The sequence below is a fragment of the Lonchura striata genome, chromosome 3, assembly GCF_050655825.1.
Source record: "Lonchura striata isolate lonStrDom1 chromosome 3, ASM5065582v1, whole genome shotgun sequence".
Lineage (NCBI taxonomy): Eukaryota > Metazoa > Chordata > Aves > Passeriformes > Estrildidae > Lonchura > Lonchura striata.
The window spans coordinates 77,640,960-77,662,956 of NC_140705.1; the positions used below are offsets into that span (position 1 = coordinate 77,640,960).

At 34.1% G+C, this 21,997-nt stretch overlaps 1 protein-coding gene across 20 annotated transcripts in view; it reads right to left on the reverse strand.

Annotated features, from left to right (window-relative positions):
- Window positions 1-21,997, reverse strand: part of QKI (QKI, KH domain containing RNA binding) — a 154,256-nt gene that overhangs the window by 92,016 nt on the left and 40,243 nt on the right. For 17 of the 20 annotated variants that reach the window (XR_014954340.1, XM_085576839.1, XM_085576836.1 and 14 more), the window contains exon 3: window positions 107-223. The exons of the other annotated variants lie outside the window; for them this stretch is intronic. Coding sequence is in view for 16 of the 17 variants with exons in the window: in XM_085576839.1 (XP_085432965.1) it covers window positions 107-223 (117 nt within the window). In the remaining variant the exon portion in view is untranslated. The remainder of the gene's footprint in view (window positions 1-106; window positions 224-21,997) is intronic. 20 annotated transcript variants of the gene reach the window in all.

Sequence of the window (21,997 nt, forward strand, 5' to 3'; positions counted from 1 at the left end):
ACAAAAAAGCATAATAGTAAGACCACAAGAATGAGAGACATGATCTTATCCTCCATTAGAAAACAAAATTATGCATCTGAAACTACACTGCCCTTCAAGACCTTACCTTCTTTTTGTCCCTCATTGAGCCCTTCCCTCGGACCATTATCTTGCATCCTGTTTCTGCCTCAAGCTGTTTAGCTGTTAGTCCTCTGGGCCCAAGGATTCTTCCAACAAAGTTAAACTGAAAGAAAAATAATACATAATTTCTAAAAAATCAAGTAAATAAAATTAGTTTAAAATTTAACAAGATGTATTTCTGTGTCTAAAAATATCAAGTATTTAATGGCTTAGGACACCACACTAAATGCCTGAGGTTGAAAAATGGGTTAGGTACTGTTTTCATACACTAAGTATCCACGTGTCCCCAACTCTGGGGATACAAGTCTCAGGTGGAGCTAGGTCTTCTAGACATAACATCAGTCTACATCAGAAGCAGTTCCTAATTTCCTCCTCATTAAGCTGTACAAGCTCTTACAGAAAATCCAAACTGCTCTCCCTCACCACTAACGCATCCAGACATGCTCATCCGTAAGTCAACAAGGTGCACCATGGCAAGGAGAAATAGCATTTCCTTCAGAAAAAAAAAAAACAACAAATGAGGCTTCCTACATGTTTATTTTAGGATTCATGGGCAACATTTCTTAAAAATATGGTATTGTTATACTTACACACACATACATATATAAAATATCTGTATACACAAAAATGCATGTGTCTATACAGACACACCAAAAAGCACATCACTTTTTGTAAGCTGCATCCTTTATTTAGTTGCACATACAAATAAAGCAAGCATTTCATGTTTAATTGGCTGACTTCAGCAGACAGCCCCCCGCCTACACTCAACACAGTAATATACCACCATTTAGCCATACATAACATTATTTCCTAGTTATTTTCAAGAGCTTTTTCCCTTTCATTATTTTCAACCACACATTCTGAAAATTATGACATAAATAAAAAAAAGCACTAAGTGATGGTAGCATTGGGAACACAGAGCAGTACTCTGTGACAACTGCAGTGCAAAGATGAAGCACCAGCTCAAATGAGAGATAAACTAAGAAATTTCAGATTGAACATTAAATTCAAATAAGAAATTCAAAGAACAGAAACTCTGCTGTAACATTCTGCTCTGGATATTTCAGATCCCAGTAAAGAAAGTTATTCAATGGAATTGTGAAGAAGTTGCTGGCTTTCATTTCCTCAGCTAATTAAAACTGGGCTTGAGTACTAAAACTCAATGTATTTGAAATCCTTATGAAACTGAAAAGACTAGAAATGATTTAGAAGTAAGCATAAATTATGAACACAAGCAAATTAAAGTTCTTTAAGAAAATTAACAGTATTTCACAGCAGCTAAACTACTCTGGGAATATACAGTCCCAAAGTTATTTAGTATTGCAAGCTCAGAAAACAAAGACATATTATGAAGTCTGAATCAGGGGAGGTGATGGGGTGTGTAGTTAAGATGAAAGGAATTTGTGAACACATAGAGAAACTGAATCATAAGAAATTAAAGAAACATTTGCTAAGCCTTCATAAAGCAATGAACTAGCTAAAAGTAACAATAAAGTTCAGCTGTGAAATATTATTAAAATCTTACATGTCACACATTTTGTGTTTAATACCAAAACTGCACCATTGTTTTACATGAACAGTATTTTACTTGCTTTTCTCTACAACTATACTTCTGCACACTAAAACTTTAGATATCTGTGCCATTCCACTGACAAAGCTAAAATAATATTGCAAAGCTGATTTGAAATCAATATTTTAACCACACACATGCTGACTATTGCTATATTCTCTATCTCCCAAAAAAAACAGCAGTCTCTGATGTTTCGTTAATTTGGATCATGAGTAAAAGAATAATCAAATAATAACATACTTTGGATTAAAAAAATAAATATAACTATACAAAATACCAAGGAAAAAAGGGAGGAATCTGTATTACCCTGAAACTTGCAACTTTACTGATGTTGTCTGAACATTATTTAGAATTTCTAGCTGAGAAATCACAGACTTAAAACTGCAATACAATCTGTGTTAAATATTAAACCAATTCCTTTTACCAGTTACTCTCAGGATATGTTCCTTTTAAAAAGCCTTCATAAATTGTTCCAAGGCAGCTCAACCCTGCCTTTTCTTTCCAAGTTGTACACATTAGCACATGGAGTCTTTTTGTATAGCTGCTCCTTCCAAATAGTTGCCTGTTCTCATTGCCTCTATGAGAATTTAATAATATCTAAAAGCAGGATGCCTAGACAAGGCAGTACTTACTTCTAGTGAAATCTCAACAATGTTAAGTTACTCAGAACAATTATACCTTATAAACCACATTCTTATCAACACAACCCAGGTTGTTTCTTTCCCTCCCTCAAAAATTCAGTTCTTATGTTTGTTTCAACATCCATGTCTCCAAATACTCCTCTCCATTACCTCAGCCTTGATCCTGTCCCCTGGTTTTATATTCATATGAAACTTTTATGCCCTCCTATAACAGCATATTGCTCTACTCTACATTTGTGTAATGAATTTCATGTTATTGACTTCAGGCATAGTAATTTCAAGACAGAATTAGAATTCAAAATTGACTTTAAAAATATTTGATAATAACCTAATTTCTTTCTAAGTATACTTTCTATCCTACCAACCAAATTTTCTTCAGTGTTAGAGATACAAGATGAAGGAGAATGCTGAAGGACCCCACCTGAGTTGCAGTCTTAATCAGTCATCAGTAATTATCATAGATTAAGCCAAGTATTGCTTTAACAAATGATCCCCTACTTTTTGTACAAATGTATCACTGTCAATATTAAGTTCCTCAACCATCCTGAAAGTCCAAGCTCAGAACTCATAGAAGAACATAATTCAGACTCTTTTGTTGGAAAGACAGCAGTGACCAGCAGGACCACAACTCGGGAACAGAGTAAACTTTCAAGTTAGACAGTTTTGTCAGAATCCAGTTGTCTGCTTCTCTTACCTGTCAGGCCAACTACACTATCAAAAAGAATTATCAAAACAAGACATCTGACAAATTCAGAAGACCATTCTTAACATCTAACTCTACTTCTTGTGCTCTTTGTCTCATATTGTCACCCAAACACATTCATCACTGCATTGTGTTTCTCTATAGATAACACACCTGTGTTCAGGAATACTTCTTGTTCTAACATTTGTACAGAGACAAAGCTAAGAATATTTCCCTTTGATTTCCTGGAGTGTTTCTCACTTTGCATTTGAGTACTGTAGGATTCACCTCACCCCCAGCAAATTTAGAAATCAATTTTGACCAATTTAAGGCTGAACTGCTTTGAAGGTTAGCCTCACACATGTTGAAAAGTGAGATTAGGTTAAAAATTAAGCAGAAATGGCTAAAGCGAAGATTAACTGCTTCTACAACAACACAGAAAAAGCAATCAAATGAAGTCAGTCTGTCCTTCCACAACAATTAGTATCTCCCTACACTCAAGTATATTTTCATATGAAAAATTTTCACTAGTGGTATTTCACAATTGTTTTTCTGAATTTTATTTTCATGTGCTTAAGTCTTCCTCAACTGAAAATCAGAAGTAAAGAAACAACCTCCAGAAGACAGTGACACATCCTAAAGAACATCCTAAAAGCCAAAAATTACTAGTGTTTAGTGGAGCCCAGGTGCTGAAGTTCTAACCAGTTATACCCACTGTTGCTCTCGCTCTGCCTGTTTCTCTGCATCATCATCCTCACATTCCCTTAGTTTGCTAAATTTTCATATTTGAAGTTTTCAGCATGTACAAAACACTACTAGATCTTGCTGGTGTGTAAGACAGTTATTGCCTTTTTTTGAGATGTCCAAAGTACACACCCTTAAAGAAAATAGAAAAGAGACAGCATATCTTGGGAGACTGCACATGAGGATCTTTGTTACTCAGTGTTTAAGCAGGAAAAAATGTACTGGGGAAAAAAGCCGCTCCAAATCCTAATGTTTCTACCTACTCTGGGATATTAATAAATATTCTGCAGCAAGTGATGCTCTCAAGAGTCAACAAAATTTCCATGTGGTGACCCTACATAGCAAGTCCACTGCATAAGAAACCCCCTGATAAAAACATCTTCTATTCTCTACACACAGAACAACTATTTCCTAAACAGACTAGGTATTTTTATAGTCTGCACCAGTCCCCACCCCCAGAACAGAAGTAGTAAAGGAAAGTAAGAATGAACCTTTACAAAGACTCAGAGCTGTTGATTAAAAAGAGACTACAAAAAAGTGTCTGATTTTTAGAGTATGGGAAATGCAGTGTTTAAGGATCTTTCCATGCATGTTAAAATCTGAGGAACTTCAGGCAGACAAGTAGTACAAAATTTCATACTTCTGTTGTGACTTCTGTATTTGCTTTTGAAATATGAAAGTAATATGTGAAAAAACTAATTTAACTTACAAAAAAACTTCTTCATTAAGGGAAATGAATTTCAAAAAATCCAATTTGATGGAAATATCCAAATCTAGCAAGAAAGAACATAAATGCATGCATTTGATCAAACAATTATTGAACTCAATTAAAAACTCATTTATTCTACCATCTTATTAACAAATGTTCCAGTGACTTACTAAACACTGATTTTGCAGAGTCAGTTACTCATCACTGGAAAAAAAAAAAAAACAACAAAACAAGCTATTATTCAAGTCTATTTCAACTTAAAGAAATCAAGCAAAGTTTTAAAAAGCTTTTATATTCTTAGGTACAATGTGTATTTGAGAACTTTTCATACCCAGCCTAAACATTATTTTAAGCAACATCTCAAGAAAAACTCAGTAGTTCCTCATTACAACAAAACCAAAAAATGCTTTACCCTTCATGCTGACTTTAAGCACACTTTAAGATAAAATAAGCAGCTAAATTCAGAAAAATATTATAAACACACAAAAAAGGAGCCCTTTCTTTACTAATGATTCATAACAAAAGCTTAGCAATGTATCTATGTTTCTGGTAATCCAGCATTTGGTTTCACCTTCCGATCCCCAGAAAAACTACATGAATTCCATTATTTCCTTTAAAAAAAACCCACTGTAATTACTACAACTGAGTACTTATAACCATAACTGTCCACTTTTGATGATGTAATTTAATTCTTAACCTCTGGCAGAATGCAGCTTCAGTATAGTTATGTCATACATGGAAACAAGGTCTCCATCCATTTTGAGCCTACCTTTACATATAATTTCCTTTTTTTTTTTTTTTTAAATTGTAACAGGACAAAAACTTAAGAGTTCTCAATCAGTTCACAAGCAGCTTTGATTACCCTTACCCGTATTTTTCCCAGTTTTGTTTTATAGTAGTTAAATGTTAGACGTAACTATCAGTTAAAAGTGGATTTTCATCAAGACAGAAAATGATACCTTATATTCAGGCTTCTCCAAGGTCAAATCAGTTTTCAGATTGAATATGGATACATTAAACAAACTAAAGAATCCCAAAAGTGTAGTTTAAAGTGTCCTGGTAGTTAGTTTGCTTTTTGAAGACATAGGGAGCAGCATTTCCTGCTCATTTCACTGTCATATCATTTTCCACACCAAATAAAAAGCATCTGAAGACCAGGACTCTGTGTGGTTCAGTGGTTAAAATACGTCATGGTTAAGAACCAATTGAAAACTGGATGCTATAATGGAGAACATCTGGTAATTTTATCTTAAGCAGCAATGCTGACAGTCAGTTTAGCCACTTCAGAAGAAACTTTCTATGTCTTCAGATTGCAGCAGTTATACTCTAAAACCATTTAGGAGGTAACTTAATCTGACAGTCACAGGTTAGAATGCCAACCATGGAAATGGAGTAATGAAGAGACATAAAGGAACTGCAAGACAACAAATGCATTCAAAACAAAGCATGATGAATGTGTACAACACCCACAATGGTGTTTGTTTAATGTGAGTACTCTTTTTGAGCAACATTAACGTAATTCCAAGGATCAATACATTTCTTAAACATACAATTAAATTCAAGTATGTATTTTCATGCATGTTTTTTGCAAAGGAAATCAGCTAATGCATTTAATTGTAACATTTATACACAAATTTAAAATACTACAGCAGAAGATAAAAAATAGCACTATGCTGACAAAAGAAATACAAGAATGGACACTGAATCCAATAAAGCTTTAATTGACCCACCAAAATCAGCAAATTTAGGTTTCATTTTTTTGCTCTTATTTTTCGAGGAATATTTAATTATGATACTGGTAATACAGTTATTTTTCTGCATTTCTTAGAAAATCTTGCATTGCTCTTGGATGATTCAAGAGAATCAAAAAAAAAATCAGATATATATGGCTGATTTGATTTTTTGAAAGTGTCTAACTTGAAACAAGTATAAAACCACTTGAGGTATTAGAAAACAAAATACAGCATATTAAACCTTAAGACTGTATACTTTCAGTTAGGTAGTTTAGTGTTTAATAAAGAAAACAAAGCTTGTAGAATAAAAATATATATAGGTACCTTTGAGAATGAATTTCTGCGAAAGTAATCTGAAATGTCTTACAGGAAAAAAAGAAATGACAAATGGGTAATTTACCCTACCTTACACTGCATATGCTTTCTAGCAATAACATTTTCCAATATTTATTCCATTAGTATACCAAGACCATATAACCGTTTCCACAACAACAACTTTGACACAAAATTGGCTTTTGGTTGTTGCTTTTTGGGTTTTTTTTGTTGTTTCGGGGGTTTATTTCTGGGGGAGGGTGTTTGGTTAGTTGGGCTTTTTTTACAAGCACAGCTGTAGTGATGTGTATTTATGTATATGCAAGTGTACAAGCACATACACATACTGTTAAGAAAATTAGCATTTACACCTGTACACATGTAATTTGCCAGTAAAACAGCAGTTACAGATTAAATATGTAACCTTTCAGTTAACATTTACAGTCCCCATCTCCTTCTTTCAGTGAAAATTCTTTAAATACTAGAAACGGTTGCCACTATCTCATCCCATACAGAAGATGATACCACTACATTTTTGGTAGGTTGGGATTAACAGAACAGAAAGTTTCTTTTTCCATTATGACAAAACCTCAGATATGCTTTTTGAAGTATTTTCAGTGATTCAATGCCACACTTAACATAAAACAGCTACACAGCTTTTGTTGAAGCAGTAAGAACTACTATAAAATAAAAACAAGTGCACCCCATACTCAGTGACCACATAATAGATTAACCAAAAACAAAGGGCAAGTTCATATAAACAGCCACTTGTATATATTTCAGAAATCAAAAGGGAAAAGTATAATGTTTCAAGAATAATGCCAAAATTGTGAAATCTTTCACTAACTGTATTAACATGTAGTTTGAGGATTAAATGTCCTCCAGCCCAATTTGGCAAGTTTGTAACACAGTTAAGAAAAACAGATTATCTGATGAGATTTTAAATGAAAGCAGAGGCTGAAGCAGATGGCATTATCATTGTCAACACAGTGAACATAGACAATAGTAACCACATTTAGAAGTTAATTTTTACATACAAACTAACTTTAGGTACTTGTTAAAACTGCTAGTGACAACATGTGAAGCTGTTTCCCCAAGTCTCTACCAAACCCACCTACTATTAGTAATAGAAGAGTTGCTGCAGACAACGCATGAGAAACATTCTTTCCATTCCTAAACATGGCATGTTTTCTAAGCAAAATAACCAAGTAAAGGCCAAAGTACACATGTAGTGAATATCAGTATGACACATATAATCTGCTTATGTCAAATATATCCATTTACATGTGCTGTATCTGATATATACCATTCTAATACTATAGTCAAAGCTAAATGAGAACTATTGAAGCATTTAAATGATGAAATTAAGTAGTAAATTAGAAATGCTGTGCTGTAAGCAACTTATACATACAAATTACCATTTAATAATCTCTTCATAACTTAAACAGAAAGATAAAACCATTAAGGTACTAGAAAACAAAATACAGTATAGCAACTGTCAAAAAATCAGGATCAGTCATATTTTCAATTAGGTACTTTTGTGCTAGATAAACAAAATCAAAACTTCCAGCACATCTGTTGAACTACCTCTGAGATGAGTTCAAGTGTGAGCAATTTAACCCCCAATATTAAAAAAAAAAGGGTCACTACAGCTAAAATATTTAATGCAGCTCCAATTCTCTAAAATTTGAGTGGTAACAAAGAGGAGAACAACATCTTAGAAAGGAGAAAATGAAAAAATCTTTTTTTCTTTTCCTTAGTGTATTAAATGGCTAAGAATAATTTTCAATACATATTTAATGCATATAATGCACTCAGACTGGTTCCATATTTATTTAGTACACTGCATACATTTTTTAACTAAGATTATAGGGTATGGGGCTTTTATTTTTTTTTTGTGGTTCTAGTTCAGATACCATAATCACTTTTCAACATCAAAGCCAGATAGTAACTTGTCTTGTTATGGGAAAGAACTGATAATTACTGTGGGAGTAAGACCAGCTTGGTCTAGTTCAAAAACATCTGTAAAACATGTATTAATACAAAAACTAAGGATATGAACATAATTGTAATATACTACTAAAATACAGTATTTGTGCAGCAGGAGAAGGAAGTTAACATTCAGTGTTTTGAAGTCTGATATAAAATTATCAGCATCTGGAGGAAAACACATTAGTGCAAAGGTTTTGCCTATTATTCATTGCAAAAGTTCCAATGAAAAATGCAGTTAGTAACAGAGGAAATTAGTTCTCTGCATACAAATACCTGTATCTATTACTCCTTCCCAGAACTACATTTAAGTATTACAAAATGCAGTTAGTGTAGGAGTGATTTTGGTAACATGTTAAATTCCTTTTAATTACATTATATTTAACTGGGATTTTAAGCACAGCTTCTTCAACCAATTAGAACAGTACAGATTCTATGAGATATCCAGAAAGGAAAAAGATCTCCAGAAACTTTATCAAACCTATTAGTAAGCACTATGTGGAGCAGGAGAGAACAACTTCAATCTCTCTTCTAAGTACTGGGGTATTTCTGTTTCATGGCATGCATGATTCAGTCTGCCTCAATGCTGTTTAACCTCTAACTCACCTCATCTAGAAAGCTGGTGCCATCAGCACAATTCAAATGCTGAATTGTTCACGTTATGTTCAGAACCGGATAAAATCTCTTGAACACACACATGCTGCACATTGGCTGGCTCACAAAAACTGAACTTGGCATTTGGCATTCACTGGACAGTCGGTAAACAGACCCCACCCACACAGACTCCAAGCACCAACTTTAAAAAGAAATGCTGCTAGAAATTGATCTATGTTTCCCAGTAAAACTTCATTAAGAAGACAGTAAACAATCAGTGATGAAGAGCAGCACCTTGTTCTCGCTGTCAGATTAAGATATGCTGCCTTCTGTTCTTGGATATAAGCAATACGTGTTTAATGGTTTAAAGGATGGATTACCAAAACAAACATTCTGGTCTACCTTAAAAATTACTCATCTATTATTTCTTACTGGTGATATTTTCTAAATAACATTAAACACAGGTGGTACACTAAATTAGAACTTTCAGGGTTTATAACATGACAAATCAGGATTTGTTTCAATTTAAGATTTTGTCACTCCAGTAGTTCTGTTATTTACGAGAATCACAAGTACTAAATTTTCAAAGGGTGACCCTGAATCCTATTCAACAATTAAATTGTCTTTGCTAGTACCTGTGTTCTGGCACTGCAACATTATTTAACAAATGGAATATAACTTCCAGTTGTGTTCTGAAATGTGCCAAAATAAACAGCACACCATATAATTTCAGATAGAAAACTAAAGTTATATTAACTGGGTAATTAATTTGAATAGAATTATTGCTTGCTACAATAAAAACTAAATTGGTTTTTATGAAGCTCCACCATACAATTAAAGTCGCAACACCACAGCAATATAACCATCTTAAAAATAAAAATATCAATTTACTGCATTTTATAAAATCATAGAACAGTTAGGGTTGGAAGGAAACTTGAAGGTCATATAATTCCAAACTCCTGTCAGGCACAGGGACACATTCCACCAGACCAGGCTGCTCAGAGCTCCATCCAACTTGGCCTTGAACACTTCCAGGGATGGAGTATCCACAGCTTCTCTGGGCAACCTGTTCCACTGCCTCACCACCCTAAGGGTGAGGCATTTCTTCCTAACATCTAATTTAATTCTACCCTCTTTCAGTTTAAATCAATTCCCCCTTGACCATCTAAAAGACCATCTCCAGCTCTCTTGTAGGGTCCCTTCAGGTCCTGTACGGGTGCCACAATTTACATACTGTGATTTCCAATATTAGCTTTGTTGGTAGAGTTGACTTGCCCATTACAGATTATTACAGATAACTCACATTTGTTCCTGACTGAGCAGAATGTCAGCCACTGATATAGTGATCATTCAAAAAGCTCAGAATCTTTCTGATCACTGCAGCTGTAAACTAGTCAAACCAGATTATCCATTGGATGTCAATAAAATATCATTTTTTACCCAGCACACCACATCCTAATGCTTAAAATGCTCAAACCCCCTCCCCCCCAAAACCAAAACAAAAAAAAAAAAAAAAAAAACCAAAAAAAAAAAAAAAACCACAACAAAAAAATCAACAAAAAACCCCCCACAAACCATTAAAAACTATAGCTGGGATTTAGCATGAATTACTAAATCCTTTAAATCCCCATCATTCACCTCTAATAACCTCTGCTGAAGGCTTTGAGAGCATGTTTAACTGACAAACAGCTTTACAAACTTCATGTAAATACATTAATACATTAGACCAGATCTATAAAAAAATGAAATAAAATAAAAAATCAGGCTAGCTTTCCAAGTCATTTTAGTAATGGTAATACCGCTTTCTTGATTAAAGAACAAAGAAATCTCAAAGCACAGATTAAAAGATAGAATAAACCAAAAGTAATACAATTTTTTTCCTCCAAATTCTAAACTTGCAGTTTAAAGGAAGACTTGGTAAATTAAAATTAAATACTTGGTGTTGTTTCTGTTAGATATTGAAAATGTTCAATTAAATATAATGATAGCTAAATATTTATCCAAATAAACTTCATTTTTATCACTGAAAGTCTAATTAATGTGACAGAACCATCTGAGTAGCTACACCTAGTTGGCTGAATGCATTACAACTAATCAGAGAAGTCAAGACACAGTTTTCATTCATCACCTGTTTGAAATAGGTATCTGTCAGAACTCCTCATCAAAACACAGTCATAAGAATTCAGGATGTAGTAATTTCTGTATATACAAAACTCAGTATCTTCAAAATGTTATCTAGGATGCCAACTTAATTATCATCCATTGAAACAACACTGAACCACTAACATAGTCTTCCTGGAAAATATAATTTCAGCTCCTCTGGGCAGAAGATTCCAATTTATTTTTCAAACACAATTTATACATGTGTTACCATAGGTGCAAAAAGAATAGTTTTTATGTTATCACAACTGTAGTACGTTTAATCTCAAAGGCATTGTTTCCCAAGACTAGCTGCTAAAGAGCTAACATAATTTCTTCAGTAATTCTTTGAACATCAGTCTATGTAACAGCATACCAAAAACTAGGTATCCTAATCTTCTAGATCTGGCAAATTACCATATCTAATATTTTTTTTTCAATTTAATTTTCTAAATACTAACCTAAGATGTAATCATTTATGCCAAGAAATTTACCATTCAGTTCAAAATCAAGTGAATAATAAGAAGCTTTACTGTCCAAGGATTGAATAACAAATCTTTTTTCATTTTCCTGCAGAAAAATTACACCTTCACCATATAGTTTTGGCATTAAGATAATGGAACCTTCAGATGGAAGGTAGAAAGCAATCCAAATCTAAAGGGAAAGCTATGTTTTTTGAAAAGGAATATGACTTTACATTATATCATCAAAGAATCAAGACATTTCAAAACACTGAAGATGTTGCACTCCGTAAGTTCCTTTCAGGAGAAGCAGTGGAAATCAGATAACAGACTAAAAACGTAGAATCAATTTAAGAATAACTCTTAAATTACTGACCTGTAACATAAAGCTGTAAAAGCTGTTTGCTTCTGTTCATTACTGTGCAGAATGAAACAACCCCTTGGAAAAAAGCTAATACTATCAATAAAGTACATTAGGTATATAGAAGAAATAAAGGCAAGTTTATTAGATTAGCTAAATTCTGTTGATACTTATTCTGATATTTTTGTATAATGTAACACATGGGTAATATTGGCATTGACCTAAACAAGATACAGAATTCAAAATAAAGATCCACAAAGACCTGCTGTGCTAATTAGAAAAGGGAACCAGCACTTCAGAAATGGCATAATGTACTAAGATTTTCAAATTACTATACAGCTTCACAGCCATAAATCTCTCTATACAGAGGTACATTAAAAAGTCAATCTGCCTAAACACAATATATCAAACTCCCTGAGCAAAGCAGCTCAAATCTCTCTAATCTCTTTTACTCAAGGCCTGAAAATCTTATCTGGTGCATCATCCTGCTACATACAATCCACCTGAAGAGAAGAAAAACATACAAACACATAAACTAATGCAAGACTATCTCAAAATTATAGAAAAGCACACCGCTAGTACTACTGTAACAAGCAGTAGGAATATATACAATATAAAAGGTAGAAAACCAACTCTTAGCATTAAGACAAATGAGACCCAAGGATCACTGCAGCAGTCTTGTAAAAGCTGACACTAAGCTGCTCTGTCACACCTTGCTTCCACAAACACTCCAACAAACTTTAAGGAAGGGGACAGACCAACTCCCTGTAAGAGCAGGAGATCTGGAATTTCCTGATCTCTTCCCATCCTGTCAGAGTATGCCACAGCACAAGGAACACTAAAAGCAAAAAGGGAAGGTTTTAACCTGCGTTACAGTCTCACATCTTTAGCCCACAGCTTCTTTCAGGGCGCTGGTGAAGACAGTCAGAGTGCCACCCATAGAGACACTCCCTGTGAGTACAGAAAAGGACAGAAAGGCTTCTTCACTGCCACTTTACTTGCTGAGGAGTCACGGATGAGGTTTTACTCTTTGAGACAGCTGTAAGACAGCGGTAACAAGCAAGTCTGGGTTCAAGGACTAAACAGGTTCTTGAGAAGAAACTGTAAAAACCTCAGACATGAAGCAGCAGCAGTGAGTATCAAGCAGAATTAAGCTTTCAATTGAGGTGCTGTACTTACTTCAAGAGTACTTTCAAACAGCCTTCACTGTTAGAACTGGATGTAATTGTAAGTTACATGTCAAATATTAAGCAATTAGACACAGATTTTTCCAAACATTAATTTGTAGTTTGAAAGTCTAACAAACATAAACTCATATTTAGATCACATGGCACTTTTTTATCTTTCTAATAAAGATGGGGATTAAGATATATAAAGTTCATACCATTTGAGGACATTCATACTTTCATCTATTAGAAAAACAAGCATTTTTTTCTTCTGAATTAAGCATTAAACCCCAAGATATTTAATCAAGTTTCAATCTGTTTCCAAGAGTCCCATTATAGAGCAAGAAAACATCAAAAGTAAGTTATTGTAAAAATAACCTAACAAACTGCGGGGATCAAAAGTAAATAAGCAAATTTTTAAAGTAATTTTGTTTAGACAACAAACTAAGCATTCATGCCGTTTTTACATTGAACAAGTCAAGTTTTAGAGTAGCTTTATAAAACTACTCATACCAAATAAAAAATTTAATGTTACTAATACAAGCCCTCTGTCAAGATTTGTCCTTCCAAACTCTTTAACCTTCTCTGTCATTAGGGCTGACTGATAAGGCACCAGCTGTTTTTTTTCTTCTCAGTGCTACAATGCATTCTCTTCCTTTTTAAGGCTAGTATACCCAAGCAACAAACAGCACAACTTCAGCCAGCTGCTAGAATGTCACAAACCTATATATTTAGCTCCCATCTCATTTACTGCCATCCCTCAGTGTCAACCATTTAATGTCCCTTTTGCTCCAGCCTCTTGACATTCCTCACTGAGCTGACAACACTGCGGGCTGGATCAGCAGACAGAAGATACAAGAACACACAACAACAAAGCAGAGACCTTATCAGTTACCAGAGACAGAAGCCATGCCTTGTCAACCACACTCAAGCAAAAAGCCTTCTGGGTTTTGCTTCCCTCCCGCCACTTCTGGACTAATTTTTACTGTTTATAAATTGTGTTGGCATAAATAATACCTTTAGATCTTTACTGAAACAGCAAATTGTTCTTTTAGCATGTTTTTGCTTCACCTCTGCTTTGTCAATACTTTTTGTACATTATAACATAAACTAAAGTCACATTTGCTTTCCATTTATTATTGGTTTTAACATTAACCCTTTTCCTCATAGCACAAATTTAAAGAGAATCTTAGCTGGATAGTTTCAATTCCTCTTCAAATAACTAAAATAATATCCTTCAAAATGATTTTTTTTATGCTACATGTTCTGTTCATGTAAAAACACTAATCTAATTACTGTCGTATTTTGGAAATAATTGGATTTTAAATTGCTTAGAATTATCAACATAAGTGAGAAAGCTGTAAAGATAGACAAATTAACAATTTCATGGTTTTAAAATGGGAATCTCTGTTATCATTAGATTCCCATTTGCAATTATTTTAAGGCCCACAGAACAGTTTGCTAGTTCCCTCCTTTAAGTGGTCATAAAAACCTTTAAACAGTAATTGAAAGATTGTTAACAGAAATTCTCTCAGGAAATCAGATCCTGGGAACAATCTAACAGTAGGCATGCTTAAGCGAGATAGTGAATAATCTGCTTCATCCTATTCACTAAGATGAGGTTTTCAGAACAGTGACAAATCATCAGTTTCAATAACACCAGGAGATGAGTAAAAATTGTTCAATTCCATGCTCTACTTGGGAATCGTGACACATTTATCTAGAGAATTAACAAGTTGTGCTGTGTGTAAATCGCTCTCCAAGCCCAACCATAGCATCCAGCAGTGCCCTCTAAGCCTCACAGTTTACATCATTAAACTCATATTCCAGCAACAAAGGATCCTCAGGATATACAGTCCAACAAATAATTTCCATAATAATACCTTTTAATTAGATGTGACTACATATGACATTACCCAAGGCACTTAAAGCTGGCAATTTAGCTGTAGACTACTTCCATTTCTCAGTAATTAGAAGTGAGAAAGATACATTGAAGTTGGAGCACCATTGCAGGTGGCGATACTATAGTTAAAAATACTAATCAGAAACTGAATTCTTGTACTTAAGGGACACTACTCTCTTTTTTAATTTACCAGATAAATGCAGCTGCTTTTCCTCCTCTCAAAAGGAAAAACTGACTTCGCAGAAACACACTTTGAGGTTATACTCAAGTTTATGCAAAGAAGAGGTGCTCAGTAACCACTTCATTGTATGTTATTAGTTACTGAAGCTTTAGACAAAGTTCTTCATCCCTTTAAGGCAACAGATTTTATGCTGAATTATTTAGTCTTTTATAATTCTACGTTGCAAAACTGTATTTATTTGCCACCTTGAAGATGGGAAGGGAGGAAACACAGAAATTGCACATTTCCAAATCAGAAGACCTCAATGCAGCACTATAAATAGCAATTACTATTTTTTCCTCCATAATAGCACTCTTCCATAAGCAAAGTTAAAAATAAAGCAGTAAAGCATCTCACCAAGCAACTAAACCCCGTGATAAAGATGCACGGTATTGTTTTGTGGGTAAAGATAGGCTTTACCAATTAGAGCTGTGATGAAAGTTTCCATATTCAAGCAATGTACTTTGGGAAAAAATGCATTTTATCAAGCTTCTGAAGTGAGTGAGAAAGTAAGGTGTTTAACATTCCTAAACATAAACAAGCTTTTCATTCATGTGACTGATTTTAATTGCTTAATTTAGCTGACTAAATTGTAATTTATAATCAGAACCAATATTAGATAATTTTTGCTTTGCTCCTTTAACTTTTACACACATTTGAGAATTTGTAACAACTGCAATCTCATTCATATATTAGGAGCTCTATAGTGAAACAAACTGAATTTTAAATTCATAGGGGAAGGCAAATCAGAATTCTTACTTTATTTAAGACAAATTCTGAAGTCCCCATTTCTATTGTTACATATATTAAAAATACTTCTAGTATTTCACAAGCAGAACTGTAACACCTGACTTTGTAAGTAAACATCATGCTTAGTCATAGCTTTATACACAATTTATACTACTTCACATTCATTAGGGGTTTATTTACCAAACGAGGTCTAGAATTTCATTCCATGAAAATACTGAAACACATCAGAGAAAGTAATTTTAAACTGTGTCATCAAAACGAAAGCAATCCCCTTTCCAAAATTTAGAAAAAAACCCAGTAGAATTATCTAACTGTAGAATTTCTCATTCTACTGCACACCTTGAGTGATAATACTTCAATCAAGTGTAAAAAAAAAAAGTTTAGAAACTGTCCATGCCTATTTGCTGTTGCACAATTATTTTTCTAAAAAAAGAAAAAAAATGATTTCTCAGTGTTAACTATATTTGAAGTGAAAAATTAAATTAATAATTCCATTCGCCTTCTAGAAATTAGTAATGTTACAAAAAGTCTTTCTTATATATTTACAGCTGCCATAATCAGTAAACTTGTAAATTTCACACCTAAAACTGCAGAACAGGTCAGAAACACAGAAGATAGCTTAATATTTCCATTAGTGTTTTAAGGTCTAATCTGCCTTCTTTAGTCTAAATGACTTGTGCTAAAAGCTCATAGCAAACCTTAAGTCTGTGCTCTAACTGTAAGAAGGCAATACATAAAAAGACAAATGAGTGAAAACTGAAAAGCACCGGAAATATCTTTAAAAGCCCACCTTGTTGGCAGCATTTAAGGGTACAAGCTCCACAACAAAAGCACTACAGAGTTACGTGCTTCAGCCGGTATCAAGCACTAAGAGCAGCAGTATTACAGTCCAGTAATACAGTGACAGCAGCACTTTTGGATATCAAGTCATATTGGATCTATTATCCTAAATATATACAATTACACTACTACTAAAAGAGCAGCATATCAACAACTGGCTTAATTCAGGCTTAATTCCTAACTAACTTCTGTCCTTTACTCTGGGATTTTTAAGTAAGGAGATGGGTACTAACACTTCTTACAGTTCTGTGATGACCAACATCACTGCAGACACTGCAACAAAAGCGGAACTACCTCATCTTTCTCACAGGAAAATCAGCAGAAGATAGAGTTATATCACAAGGCTTTGAGATATACTTCAGGTTACATGTCAGCCTACCTGTCAGTAGTGACAGAGGATTTAGAGATATGTATGTTCCAGCCCCACCTATATTACAAAGCCAGAGTTTCACATCTCTCTCTTGCTTTTAGCCTGCCCATAGCTGACTCACAGAAAAAAGTGTAGTCCTTTACAAAGAGTCAGAGGCCATTGTTTACAATTTTTCCAGTCTTAAGAGCAACATTTGCACTTGCAGATGAAAAAAAGGACATACAAATTATTGGGGCTAGAAAAATTTTTAAAAAGCTAATGACATTGAAGCCCAAGATGTACTATTTGAGCATTTGTGTTGAACGACATCAACTTTGCTTTACTTTTAATGCAAGTGACATTTATCTTTTAAAAAAAGGTAATCAAATTTTCAAGTAAGTTCAAATTATAAAATTCAAGCAATTAGGTAAAATATTATGACCCAGACATTTAAGATGTTGACTTGAATAATATATTCATTATCATCAGTACTTAAATACATTAGCAATATAACAAAGGGTCATTTCCAGGTGGAACAGCAATTCAGAGATACCTATTTAAATCACCATTCACCTTTTTAGACCACATGTACTTCATAGTAAAAAAAATAATCTGGTCGTCTGCTGCATATTTAAGACAATTTCAAATCACAATTTAATTGATAATCTTCCCAAAACAAGCAGTATCACTGACCACAGGGCAGAGCCCTCAGTGTCCTCTGACACCACAGATTACAATGTTAGCAACTAGAACAAACACAAATTTTTGTGTCAGTATGTTCTGAGTGTTTAAAAACCACACAACTGAGAGATATTGATCAAGCTTACATTAGTACACTAAAGAGACAAAGCTTCTGAAAAAGCAGTAATCAACTTGAGCAACTGAAGTGTTGGGTGGATGAATGTACACGATTAGGACAGGTGCATGAGTTTTCCTGAAGAGAGGAAGTGCTATACAATATAACAAGAGAGAACTGAGTGCAAATAAGGTGTAAAAAGTAACTGGCTGTTCATCAAGTAAAATTACTTTTCTTAAAGTACTAAGCATATTGGAAAGAAAAAAAATTTACTCAGTTTCAAAGGAGTGCGGCAAATTTCAAAAGGAATCAGTGCCTTCACAGAATTCACTGTTATTAACTGCTCTTAAAGAGAAAATAAACATATAAAAGCTTTGAACCATGAATTAATATTATGCCAAGTGACTGAAATTAAACAAGTGTTCAACTAGTGTTCTTACTAGCATTACAAAACAGCAGAGACTAATTCCATAAATTCAGTAGATCCATACTACAATTGATGAATATCTATTACATACAGAAACCAATCTCTCCAATGTAGAGATACCGAGAAGCATTTGTGTTTCATTTTAAATCCAACATTCCAAACCAAGGCAGGTAAACAACCATTCTCAACCAATGTAACAGAACATGGAAAAAGGAAGGAAATGCCTTAAAGGAAAGTTTATTTCTGAAGCTGGATTTTTGTACAATCTTCCTCTCAAGACAACTCATATATAAGACATCCAAGTGAGCAACATCAGAACAAACAACTCTGTTCTTTTGAAATATGGAACAAATTCAGATCCGAAATGAATGCTATAGATGCAGCATTACACTGAAAACTTTGCCTTGACAAGTGATGTACACTTTTAAACGTATTAGTAACTTCAAAAATAGCATAACATCAAAACAGCACACCTGTTTAAAAAAACTCAGCTATGTTGCTCAAAAGGCAACTTTTTATTTTTTTCTTCAAATTAATATGCACCTCCAAGGTTTGTGGGCAGACTTAATCTAGTAACAAAAAATAGACCTTTTACCACTGAGGACATGTAAATTGATTTTTACCTCACCATATGATTTATGAGAGATATAAAAGAAAAGCTGGTGTTCTGACTGGAACTCAAAACTATTTTAAATAGCAATTTTAGATGGGTCTTGATGCCATCTTATCCCAGCAAACCACAGAGCAAACACGAGTAGCTACGACTTGCATTTCACTGACTTATCCATATGAAGTTACCAAACTCCTGCTGTCCTCTGACTGGAAAGCACCAAATTACATTTGCAAGGGCAACTCCATAAAAATCTGACTACACAAACAATAATACCTAAACTACAGAGCTACTAAAAAGGAAGAAATATCTAATATATGTGTCAAAAGCTGACTGACCACTACAGCGGGAGATGGTGAAGACAGCATGGTATTATAATTGACAGGTTAAGTTTCTGGGAAAGTATTGTAGCTTAGTGCTGTAGTTCTCATTTTGTCAACTAATCAGAAGGGAAAAAAACATAATCCTCAATAAAGGGTTTTTCTCTCTGTATTTTCTCTTCTTCCTTCCTTAAAACATTGTTCTTCTCAAATCCCATATCCCTCAGGAGTCTGTTTCCACTCTCTAAAGCAGAAGAAAGCTCCTGACTTTGTTACTCAAAGTACAACCATTAAGGATTCTGATGTCTAAACAGCAATTTGTAAATTCACCTATGTGTTTTAAACACAAGCACTACCTTGCCCTGTTAAGTATTGTTTCAGCACTTACTCAATGTACTTCCATGTTTACTGCAGTCCCCAATCCTAGTTAAAAGTACACAGGACATTAATTCACAAAAAACCACCAACAAGTTCAGCATGTGTACCAAAATGTACCTGACTTCACAACAGCAAGCAAAAAATATCATGCTAAAGTACCTCCTCATCTCTGTATAAAACCCTTCTTTCCTAAAATAAACATTTCAAAGAACAGACTGAAAAAAAGAACAATGTAAAACAAAACAAAATCAGTATGTCACAAATATCCGCCTCAGTGCTGACCTTTCATTACTTGTATCTGTACCCAGTTCTCCTAAGCTTAAGTCTTGCAAGAGCTAAGAGATTGTCCGCTGAAAGCCTGACTCTGCATAGAAAATGAGATGAGCCATCATGAAAGACACTACAGGAACAAAATCAATCATGATGGATGCTGACTGCTAGGCCTATTTCAAGAAGTTTCACTAGACACTTTTGCAACCTCAAATTCTGTGATTCCCACAGTTAAACATTTTTAATAAAATTAATTTATTAGAGTAATTTGAGTTATTTCATCCACAGAACAGTAACAGGTATCTTCAAACTATTTACACTAATTTTCTAGACTACCATTCTCCTTTAGCACTTGGCTTCCCCATATACACACAGTCCTCTTCATCCATGATGATGAAAGGTCTAGCTGGACTTCTATACCGATCAAAAAAGGAAAGAAATCCCACTGCTTGCTTCAGGGAGTGTCATAAAGATGCTGCCATGTCATGTGCATCAACATGTATATAAAACCTGGAGTTTAATATTATGATGCTAATCTGAAGAAGTTACTAATACAAGCATCAACATAAAAACATGTTGTCCTAACAAATATGCTCAACTTTCCTAGCACTATCAAGTACAACTCATTTCTTCTCCCATATTTCCAAATTTACTTTGAAATACATTAAGGGGAACATTGCCAAAGTAAATACTACTTACTAAGCTCTTACTTTACTTGTCTTACTTCCACCCTACCTTCATTTTCTTTTTATTTACACACAAAGACCACAGGATCTGCAAACAGCAAAATTAGTAAGAACAGAATGGGAAGAACATTAACAGATAAATGACAAGGTACTCACCTAACTTAATTGCACTAAATTCTGGAAGAGTTTAAGAGGGAAAAAATAATGGAGACATGGACCAAGTTAACTGGTACTACTGAGCTGATGCTCAGCCTGCAGATTACTACAAGGGACTAAAGGACAGGATTTTTAATTCAAATGTTTTTGAGTCTGTCTTGCACCCTTTTGCCTCCAAGTACAAACATTCTCTGGAGATTTGACCAGCTTATCTATGAATATAATTATGACACCATCTGTCATCCTGCACCAAAAAAAACCCAAAACTAAAACATCCACCCAAAAAACCAACAAACCCCAAATCTCCCAAACCACCAGTGTTTAGCATGGTTCAAATTTTTTTTTTTAAAAAACTGTCAAAAGATGATTCAGATGGTCAGTAATGGAAGGTTATCTAATAAAACATTAGATAGAAGGGGTTAAAAAAAATCTTCATACAGATATTAAGGCATGTCTCCATTTTAACAGCATCTAAACAAAGGGGCCCTTTCTCAATCCATATCCTTACCATGTGCAACCAGAGCACACAGCCTCTTATTAATGCATAAGATCAAAACCAAAATTAAATTTTGTTCCCTTTACTTCTATTAAAATGTTTTTCAATGACCCTACTAAGACTGAAAATTAGTAACCAAACTACTTTAGTTATTTCATATATATCTGTACTTTCATCAGTAACTGACCATTTTCCAAATCTTCCTTCAGCCCTGCCATTATTCTGTATCCCGAGTTTATGTACAGAGACCAGTTATATTCTCTCTTTCCTTCAAATGGCAAGGGTAAACAAGACCAAGTCTTTTAGCCTCCTTCCCTGTTTACCACTAGGGAATGAAAAGCTTAATTAAAAGAATCAGAACAATAAATAAAAATGTTATCATTTTCCTAATCCATATTAGGGATCCTATTAAACTGTGATATTACAAATTGAAAAAGGATTTAAACACTTTGTCAGTAAGTTCCCCATAGTAAAATGAGTCCCTGTGTTCATCATTGTGTTGTACTAATTAAACAGTTTTAACTAAAATGGTCAGAAAGTACGCACAAGCTGTTTATCACTGCTGGCCTTTGAGC